We start from the raw sequence: 9,904 nt of genomic DNA, 5'->3' as shown, positions 1-9,904 counted from the left end.
AAATGACAATAATAACAAAACCATGCAAAGTCTTATATTTCTTAATAAGACAATAGAAAGATACTGCAAACTTCCGTGTAGCAATCATTAATAACTCAAAAATGTCAATACATCTACTTAGGAAAGGAAAGTTTAATTCTAAACTAAATGGTTATTTAAATACATCCCCCTTATGTGCATTTAGCAGTAACAGTTCAATTATTGGAGTAGGATCATTAATTAAAACAATTTGGCTGCTAGTAATTAGCAACTTTCCTTGACTTTGAGCCATAATTTAAATAACCATATGACTCGATAATGAAGTAAGATACATAAACTCAAGTGTGAAGAACTGCAGTAAACACCGAGATATTCTGGACAATGACACTATTTCCCTTCCGTCCCTTCCTGCGCATTAGATCTACTTCTTTCTCTGGGATCCGTTTGGTCTTGCTTTGTACTGAATAATTAAAGGGTTAACCAATACGGTCAAAAAGTTGGAGCGCTTGTTTGTTTTCTTTCTTTCTTTATTTTAAGCCCTTTGAAGCGATGAAAGCTTTCCGGGAGATGAAAGCGCCGCTGGTGCGGCAGAAAAGGGGGCCATAAAACCCCCTTTCCCACTAGCGTAATCAGCGCGTTTCGGAGCAAACGCCCGTGGATCCGCACTGTAAAATATGAATAAGTGAGGCAAGGGGACACGCCGGTCCTGGGCAGGGGCTGAGAGCTCAGAACTCGTTCATGCGCCTGGAGGATCACATGCTCCTCGGCAGCCTATGAGGCGCCCCCGGACTCCAGCAAACTAATCTGGAGCAGGCCGCCCCCACCCCCTTTCCCCCTCCCAACCTGAAGTTAGTTTTTATAAACGTACCACAATGATCTAACCTGTTGGAGGCAAAAACAATGTGCACCGTGCCTAGCCCGGGACCGAGCCGCAGCCAGGGATGTGCAAGGCCATGAGCAAAGCCGCGAGATGGAAGGATTAAGAGGAGACGGGGGAGGCGGCGCCTCCAGCCAGTGCCGCAATTTTCTCTCGTCGCCCGTGTTCGGGGCGGCTCACTCGGGCCGCTCGGCGGCCGCCCAGGGGTTCGCGTACGCAGGGGGCCCGGAGCGCTCGGGGTCCGCGGCCCGCTCCGATCCGCCCTCCAAAGAGTGCCCAGGCTCCGCCGCTCCACCGGCAGGCCCGGCGCTGGGCTACGGCTATCACTTTGGCAATGGATATTACAGCTGTCGGATGTCCCACGGGGTCGGGATTCAGCAGAACGCCCTGAAGTCTTCCCCCCATGCCTCCATTGGCGGCTTTCCCGTGGAAAAGTATATGGACGTCTCCAGTTTGGCCAGCACAAGCGTCCCCGCCAATGAAGTCTCCTCCCGGGCCAAGGAAGTGTCCTTTTACCAGGGCTATACCAACCCTTACCAACACGTTCCTGGGTACATAGACATGGTCTCCACGTTCGGCTCTGGGGAGCCGAGGCACGAAACATACATCTCAATGGAGGGCTATCAGTCTTGGACTCTGGCTAATGGCTGGAACAGTCAGGTTTACTGTTCTAAAGACCAGGCCCAGAGCTCACATTTTTGGAAATCGTCCTTTCCAGGTACGCGAGGGAGAGCTTTGGTCTGAGTTTAATTTCCACCCTGTGTTACACTAGCCGTCCTGGCGACCTGGTTACTCTGCGCACACAGACACCCGGGGTAGGGGAAAATGTTTGTTAAGAATATCACACTGTGTTTCCACCCTGTGTGGTAGATCCCAGAGCCCTGGAACTTAGCATGCCCAGCTGTCCTAGCCTTATGGCTAGTTTTAATTTGTTCTGATGATTGGACTTTTATTCACTTTTGCCTTTGATATTTTGGGAAGCTGTGCAAATTGATGTCTCGAATGCTTGGGATTATCTGTTATTCAGGCTAGCGCTTAAGACTCACCCAGAGTACTTAAGAAACTGCATGCGGGGAGTGTGCACATGCACAAAACCACTTGCAGACAGACACAGGGAAGCACACACTAAGCAAAGTTCTCTGTGTACTTTACATACATGTAACTAAACTCACCCCCCCCCCGCAAATGCACTGCGAAACTTTGCAGGCTCGCTACCATGCAGGCTTGGAAAGCGATGACAGACCATCAAGATTTTCGTGATTTAATAGCGTGCAAATAATGTGGATGTGTAAATAATAATAAGCTGTAAACAACCTAACGTTTTTTTATTTTCCCATGAAAACAAGTGCCCAGCAAGTATCAGTTAAGATTTAAACGCCTGTCATGCAATTCTAATTTTTCACATAATGTCTTTTACAATAGGGGACGTTGCACTAAACCAGCCAGATATGTGTGTCTACAGACGTGGAAGAAAGAAGCGAGTGCCATATACCAAACTGCAGCTTAAAGAACTCGAGAATGAATATGCCATTAACAAGTTCATTAACAAGGATAAGAGGCGAAGGATTTCCGCAGCCACAAACCTGTCTGAGAGACAAGTTACCATTTGGTTTCAGAATAGAAGGGTGAAGGATAAGAAAATAGTCTCAAAGCTGAAGGACAATGTATCTTGATCTATTGGTTGTGGACAGTGACGGAAATATAAATACAATTTACGATCAGCTAAAGACTTTTGGAAAGACTTGAAAATATATTTAATATTTTCCCCCCTTCCTTCGGCGGCGAGATTTTGTGATTTGCTTTTAATTAATGTCAGCATTTTTCTCTGATCCGTGGAGAATGCTGCCAAAACTTGACTTTGTAGTTCTGTTTCTCTCTTCTTTTTAGTGTATTTTAATATCTTCTGTTCCTCCCTCGAGGCCAGTATAAAAGACTTTAAGTATGTTGATCAGTTACAATTATAATTTTCTTAAATACTTATCTGTTTTTTTTCTGTAAAATTGTCTCCGAACAGCCGGGTGCCACGACTGTCAGTTGTGATTTGGTATCATAAATTTCACAACGATGCAGAATTCCTTTTAAAAAAATAATAATTCATGTAATGTAATTGGGGATTAAGAAATAATTACAACACTGGTCTCAGTCTAAAGTAAAGTGAGCCCACCAGTATATAGATTGAGTGGTTGTTAATGTGAAAATAGCTACTTTCATGTAGCTGGGAGATTATTATTATTTTTTCAGAAAATAATGTTATTTGGAGCCAGATTGGAACTAGAAAAACATATTTAACTTCGGCTGTTTCCATGACTGTCTGTATTCCACATATTTTGGGGGATTTTACTTTGTCATTTGCAGATTAATGATTTCATACGCCCTAATTTAAAGAATAACAAAATATTCTGTGCAGATGCATTTATTCGAATGCATCACACACAATTACTTCAAACAATACAGTTTTATAGGGTTATAATTTGCTCTTCATTAGTAAAGATAGTCCGAATCAGATAAATTTTATCAGTTTATAGCTAGCTAGTAGCTGCATACTAGGAACACACAGTTAAACTGAACTCCAGTGTTTAACCATATTGCATATAGAGGACATGCTGTATAAAGGTGTGTATAAACGTATGTGTATTTTTATATAATGTATTGGATGCCCTATTATCCTGTTTGTCTGAACAGGCACAAGACTCTCCACCTTCACCCTATCATGTGGTTTGAAAAAGTCTTGTTACAGAAGTGAAGCTTGCTGATACCTTTAAGTTACAAAAATACACGGGTGTTCATGAAAGAAGCAATAAATGATGATTTTCGAAAGATGCCCTAATTTATTTAGATCAGAGAGGCTGGAGGTTGTGTTTTAGTTTTGTTTGACTCTTAATGTGCTGTTATGATACCCATGCAGTGATTTTGATCATACGAGTGAGTTTACTGCTTGGAGAGAAAAGAGAAAATCTCTCCATTTATGTCTCTTGTAATGATTAAACTATGTTGTGTTCCAAATTATTAGTATTTATTATAATAGCCTATTGCTCTAAACACGTTGATACGTAACGTGTGTGGGTAAGACATACACTAAGTCTCTTTCTATCAAACGATATTGTTTCCGTTCTTGTTTTAAGGTCTGCTTTTCCTTGGAATTGTGTTGGAAATGGGGGCTCAACTACAAAGCCGTGAATAAGTTTGTCAACAGCTCCTTAAAACATCTTCAATAAAAACGATTTCTTTTCAATAGAACAACAGTTGAAGAAAATCGCATTTATTTTTACAGCATGGCGTTTTGCAGGCTGCATTATGGAAAGGCCACTTTTATGGCTTGATTGTTTTGTTTTTTTAAAAGCAAGTCAGATATCTAAGGACAGGCTGCATTAAAAAGTCGAGAATACATCCCAAAGACGGGTCTCTTTGCTATACCAGATCTTTGTATAATGAGTAAAAGATACTTTCTGCCTACAGTTTGCTATATGAAACATAACTGTGGCTTTCCAGCAACTTCAGCTCCACTGTGATATTTCGTCTGCGCAAGAAATGCAGCTTCTTTGAGCAGCTTTGCCGCGTTTTAAATGTTCCATTTTAGAATATTCGTTGCGTTCTTGGGCCCGAATCTGCATTCATACACCAACAAGCCTCCCTGATGCAGCTGGTTTGGCAGAGTGTGGAATTCAGAATGCGGCCCAGACTTTTTGTCAGCCCATTCGTTTAACAAAATGACCTGTACAGCGAAGTGTTAGGCTCACACGGTACCCTTACGCTTATTTCCACCCTCGCCCCCACCTTCCTTTTTAATTTGGAAAAAAATCTCCCTCCGCTGGAAAACTAGGTTCCAAATTGGATTTTCTTTCCCTGGGAAGATAGGAGACTTTTGGGGAATATAAAATCTCTAACTTGAAGGAAGTGGGAGGTAGAGTAAATGTCCAAAAAAGTGTTGACCCTTCTCTGATCATCAGTACTGCCTTTGTTTAGATCTTTAAAAATCCCTTTTCTCTATATATGTTAAAGTCAGTCTGTCTGTTAGAACCTTTTCATCCTATTTTAAAAATACTTTAAAACTAAGAAATACTCCTTGGTTAGATTTTTTTATTACTAACATTTCGTTTTCTTTTTGCCCAGAACTCTCTCGTATTCTATTATATTATGTTTTGATGGAAGGTTAGCCTTTACTCTCCGTTTGTATCAAAATACTTAGATGCAGATTTAGGAAGATTACAACTCCACTTTACATGCAAATTATATATTAGAATGAAATCTGAACGCGCTACTAACTCAATCACACGTGAGGAGTTTGCTTTTAATTTTTGTCCCATGGAACCTAATGTGCAGAAATAGAGAGAAAAATGCAACTATAGTCAGAAAGGCGAGGGCTTCCTTTTTGCCTCATCATCTGCATTTCGAAGCATTATTTAAAAATGATAGTCTGTAGATACACATGCAAAGAGCACGGAAGTGATATGGAAGAAATTAAAGAATGCTTCGGTAGAAAATATGGATAGCTGCGTTGGTGCTAGAGGCAACGTTTACATCACAGGCTGTTGGGATCTGTACAGTTGTTTGGAATATCAGATGAATTATAATATACCCAGCCACTGTATGTGCAGTGTACATTTCATATCACTGCCTGCACCTTACTAAGATACCTTATGTCCCCACAGTTTATGTATAGTAATTTATTTTAGACTAATGAAACGTAGCATAATCATCATGATTCTGCTACTATATATGATTAATGTACTTACTAATTGTGAGAAATAAAAGTGTGAAAGAAAGTTCTATTTCACACTATTCATGAGTACATTGATTATATATATTAGCAGAATTATGGTGATGACAATATATTTATTATATAATGTATGTACAGTTTTATTTCACACAGTTAATGAATACATTAATAAATTGAATTGAAATATGCCATGGCTACTTTGCTGCCCTGTATTTACCATTGATCTTGACTCCTATAGTTGTGCTGTGGAGTGAGCGCGGATGTATAGGACAATCCTGCCATCTCCTGGACAATCTCTGGCATAGACTGGGAAAGCACTTCACTCCCATTCCAGGTGCTGCATTTACACAGTACATATGACAACTCAATACTATTAATTTACACTGCCAACGTTCATATTCAAATAGAAAGACTATGCCTCTAAAATTAAAGGGGTTGAAAGCGTAATCATGCCTAGCAGTCACACTACTTTTGATCCAACACTTACCCAAAAGCGCTTAAGAGTAAAGGTCTCGATCTAGCTCTATAATGAACCATTACATTTCTTGAACAAATAAGCATATAGAGATATGCAAGTTTTATTAAAGAATATGATTGAACAAATGATGCCTGTGTTTACATCTGAAGATATCCTCTCCAACAAGACTTCTGATCACTGCTATATTCATCCCACCACGGGCAAAAACTTCGCACAAGGATTACATTACGAGATATTTTGTCATGTTTGGGCAGACTTAAATATAACCATTATTTTCTGCAGCTACAAATACCTCTGCTGTATGATCTTGTTGCTAGGATTTTTCTCTCCATGTTTATTTTATTATTAAATTACAATTATAGATTAGTTTAAGGTTAATGGAAAAGCCCTGGTTTCTCTAACACCATAAAAACTAGTTTGAAGTGTCACCTTTCTTTCCGGTAACAGAGCTCACATCTATTCTTGTTTTTTTATTGGGAAAAAACATACTCTTTTGAACACAAAATGCCCATTCCTTTCTTCTGAGAGGCCAAACGCAATTACAGCTTTCTTTATGAAACGCTAGTGCAGAAGAAAAGTAAACTTTTCCCAACTATTTTCCAGCATATTGAGAAAGGAAAACAAATTAGTTAATAAGAGAGACTCAATTGGTAGACATAACTCAAACAATAAAAATTAAGGGCAGTGGTCAGTAATATCCTCCAGCACTGCTTGTGTGGTCTTGTGTGGTCTGGGGGATAATCTGGAGAGTAATCATTTAAAGATTTTCTTCCAGGGCAATGAAATTACTGTATAATTTACTCAAAATTCCCATTAAACAGAAAGATGAATTTCATTAGGAAAATGTCAAGACTGCCAGTGCCTCTGACCTCCTCATAGAAATAAAGCCAAGATTAAAACTATAATTAACAAGACAATAACATGGAAAATTAACCTTTAGTGTTAACCATATTTGATATTTTAATCGAGCTAATGTAAAGCGATGAAGTCAGTGCTTTATGTTTCTGTCTGAAGCTGGGTTAAGTCTGTTGTGGGGACATTCCGTTTATGGAGCAGCGTGTATGTATATACTGTGTGAAATGTATTAAATGGATGGAAGCTGAAAATTTTATTCAGAAGTAGACTTTATATTCCGAAAACCTGCTCTGAACACGGCTGACTGATGAAGAGTGATCTCAAAAACATCCAGGATCATCTGAAGCTTTTTTCCTCTGAAAACTTGCCCCATATCACCCCCTTTTCCCCATATTTCCATATGTTTTAGCAAATGGGTTCCAGCTCTCCAACGCTCTCAAAGCTCCACAACTTATTCGTTCCCCCTTTGCCAAAGCCATGTGATACGAAGTGTGGACGCTCACTAATGTCTTTTTTAATGTAGTTGTTGTGCAAAAAGCAGGGAGGGGAATTTTTGAAATTATGTTTGACCCTGAAAAACTCCCAATGCCAAGGGCTGACCTCCTAATGGCGGAAAAATAAATGCTGTGGAAATTATGTCATATCAGTCAGGCAATTTAAAACTCGCGGCGACCCCTCTAATTATTGCTGTGGCTTATTGCTCCTCCGATTAAAGGTGTTTTCTCGCAGTTTCCGAACTAATTCTTAGCTTCTTCCCTCGCCAGTCCTTATTATTAAGCCTGATTTGCGAAAATGAAAATAAATCAATAAAAACTGTACTTTGGGCGCGTTGTTCTAAAATGTATTACACGTTATATAAATATATTCTTTGGACTTTGTGTGTGTGTATTACTTTGCGGTGTTAAAAATAAAGTATCCTTGATAAGAACTGTGTTGGGAGAAAGAGTGGAACACGTTTGATTTTTAAAATGTAAATTACTAATCGCCCTGTGAAGAACACACACCTTCAATGGTTACACATTCCCCCCTATGGGCGATAATGCAAGTAAAAACGTGTACATCTGAAAGGGGCATAAATCCACAACTAGAGTCATATCCGGTCATTATCATAATAATACCAATAATAGCAGATAATCAACGAAGATTTTAATTTCAAGCATGTATATATGCATGTATATAATGAGGTTTGCAATAACAATATATGTACATATGCATATGCAGGTATAGCAAATAGCTTCACACCTTTACAATCAATAAAAAATAAAGTGTAATAATCATAATGATCGTGTCAAGTGGGCATAAGGAGAAATCACAGTTCTCCGGATTCTAGCTAACGTGCCCCATCTAAAGCTTTTCAAATGTTCGTTTTCTCCTGTTTTCCCTGTTGTAAAGCAGAGTTCCACTCCCACTCCACTCATTTTTATAGGAGTGGGGACAGAGTTTTCTCCTCCCCCTCCAAGTTAGGGTTTTTAATATTTCAAGTATTACTATAATACTTAGAACAAGGGGGCTCAGTGGGTGTAGGCGGTGCTGAAATTACCGGCTTTGAAGAACCTGTATGCAAAGTTTCGTCCAATCGTTTTAGGCTTGCCGCTTATTCCCCGTTGTAACTAAATCCTGCTGTAAGAACAGCTGAAGGCCTTTGTTGGAAATGTGTGATCGCGGTCTCTACAGATCTGGCTACGTTGGTTCTCTCTTGAATTTGCAATCGCCGGACTCCTTTTATTTTCCTAATTTGCGGACTAATGGCAGTCAGTTGGCAGCTCTGCCCACCATTTCCTACCCCAGAAGCTCGATCCCCTGGACTTGCTCAAGTTCGTGTACAACTCAGCCTCAGAACCACGCTTTCAGCGGCTCCGCACAGCCTTACCTTACGGGCTCTGTTCCAATCAACATCAATTCCAGCAGCAACAAAGAGTGCCTGGAAGAAAACAATAAATACTACGCCCACGAAGCGAGCTCCAAACAGGAGGAAAGATGCAGGCAACGGCTCTCGTTTGCCAATGACCCAAGTATTACTCATCCAACCAGCTTAAAGCCAGTGAAGTATGACCACTCCAGCCTGCAAAGAGGTTTGCATGGCTCATCGGCTCTTTTTGAAGTGAATTCCTCTCCTTCAAGCCTAAAGGAAGACATCAAGAATTCGGTCAACTTGAACCTGACGGTGCAGTCTGCAACAGTCCAGTCATGTCTGAGACCTTCAGCGCAGGATGGTATGCCTGAAATAACTCACTTTATCTAGACTAGACCTAGAGAATAATTTTCTGAAAGACCCTTAGAATGATTTTAATTACACGTTTATCCATTTGTGGAGATAATCAGTTAATCTGACAGGATAGCTAGCTCTTGTCATGTCCAGTGTACTTGACAAAAACATACCTTGAGCAAGTTACATTTATGTGTAATGCGGGGTATTGCATGCTCTGTGTATTGCAGACAATTTATCCATTAAATTAACAACATATTTGTTGTAGGTTTGCCTTGGTGTCCCGCCCAGGGGAGGTTAAGAAAGAAACGGAAACCTTACACAAAACAACAAATTGCTGAATTGGAAAACGAGTTTCTCCTCAATGAGTTTATTAACCGACAGAAGAGGAAAGAGCTATCAAACAGACTGAATTTAAGCGATCAACAAGTTAAAATTTGGTTTCAAAACCGACGGATGAAAAAGAAAAGAGTAGTGATGCGTGAGCAGGCGCTTTCTATGTACTAGACAAATATCTTGCCATTCCTGTACTGAACTTGTCTTTTGCAACTCTAGCGTAGAGTATATTCCCGATAAAAAACATTATTATTATTATTATTAAAGCAAATTCTAGACGTTCTAAGCAAACCTTTGCGGCTCTTGTACATTCGCAAATATTGAATTCTTGGCCAAAACGAAGAAAGTAAACCCCTCAAAAGGCTATACACTAAGATCTGTATTATCAGCTCTTATCCTTAATTTCCCTTTATAACAGATTTTCTTCTACTTTTTTCTTTCCTTGGAGGATGAGCC

The 9,904-nt window shown here is 39.9% G+C and overlaps 2 protein-coding genes across 2 annotated transcripts; both read left to right on the top strand.

Annotated features, from left to right (window-relative positions):
- The first annotated feature begins 949 nt into the window (after positions 1-949).
- On the top strand, positions 950-2,529 carry HOXD13 (homeobox D13). The gene is made up of 2 exons (XM_050969076.1): positions 950-1,574; positions 2,279-2,529. Exons 1-2 carry the CDS (start codon positions 950-952, stop codon positions 2,527-2,529), a joined length of 876 nt encoding a protein of 291 aa, XP_050825033.1.
- A 6,028-nt stretch (positions 2,530-8,557) lies between these two features.
- HOXD12 (homeobox D12) lies at positions 8,558-9,619 on the top strand. The gene is made up of 2 exons (XM_050969082.1): positions 8,558-9,119; positions 9,381-9,619. Exons 1-2 carry the CDS (start codon positions 8,558-8,560, stop codon positions 9,617-9,619), a joined length of 801 nt encoding a protein of 266 aa, XP_050825039.1.
- The last annotated feature ends 285 nt before the right edge of the window (positions 9,620-9,904 follow it).

This window comes from Gopherus flavomarginatus, chromosome 10 (genome assembly GCF_025201925.1).
Source record: "Gopherus flavomarginatus isolate rGopFla2 chromosome 10, rGopFla2.mat.asm, whole genome shotgun sequence".
NCBI lineage: Eukaryota > Metazoa > Chordata > Testudines > Testudinidae > Gopherus > Gopherus flavomarginatus.
Note: the sequence above shows the minus strand (reverse complement) of the source record. Positions and strands in the feature narration are given on the sequence as shown.

Coding starts and splice junctions, on each gene's coding strand:
- HOXD13 (XM_050969076.1), top strand. CDS start 950: ATGGAAGGATTAAGAGGAGACGGGGGAGGCGGCGCCTCCAGCCAGTGC. Junction 1,575..2,278: donor TTGGAAATCGTCCTTTCCAG/GTACGCGAGGGA, acceptor CTTTTACAATAG/GGGACGTTGCACTAAACCAG.
- HOXD12 (XM_050969082.1), top strand. CDS start 8,558: ATGTGTGATCGCGGTCTCTACAGATCTGGCTACGTTGGTTCTCTCTTG. Junction 9,120..9,380: donor GAGACCTTCAGCGCAGGATG/GTATGCCTGAAA, acceptor TATTTGTTGTAG/GTTTGCCTTGGTGTCCCGCC.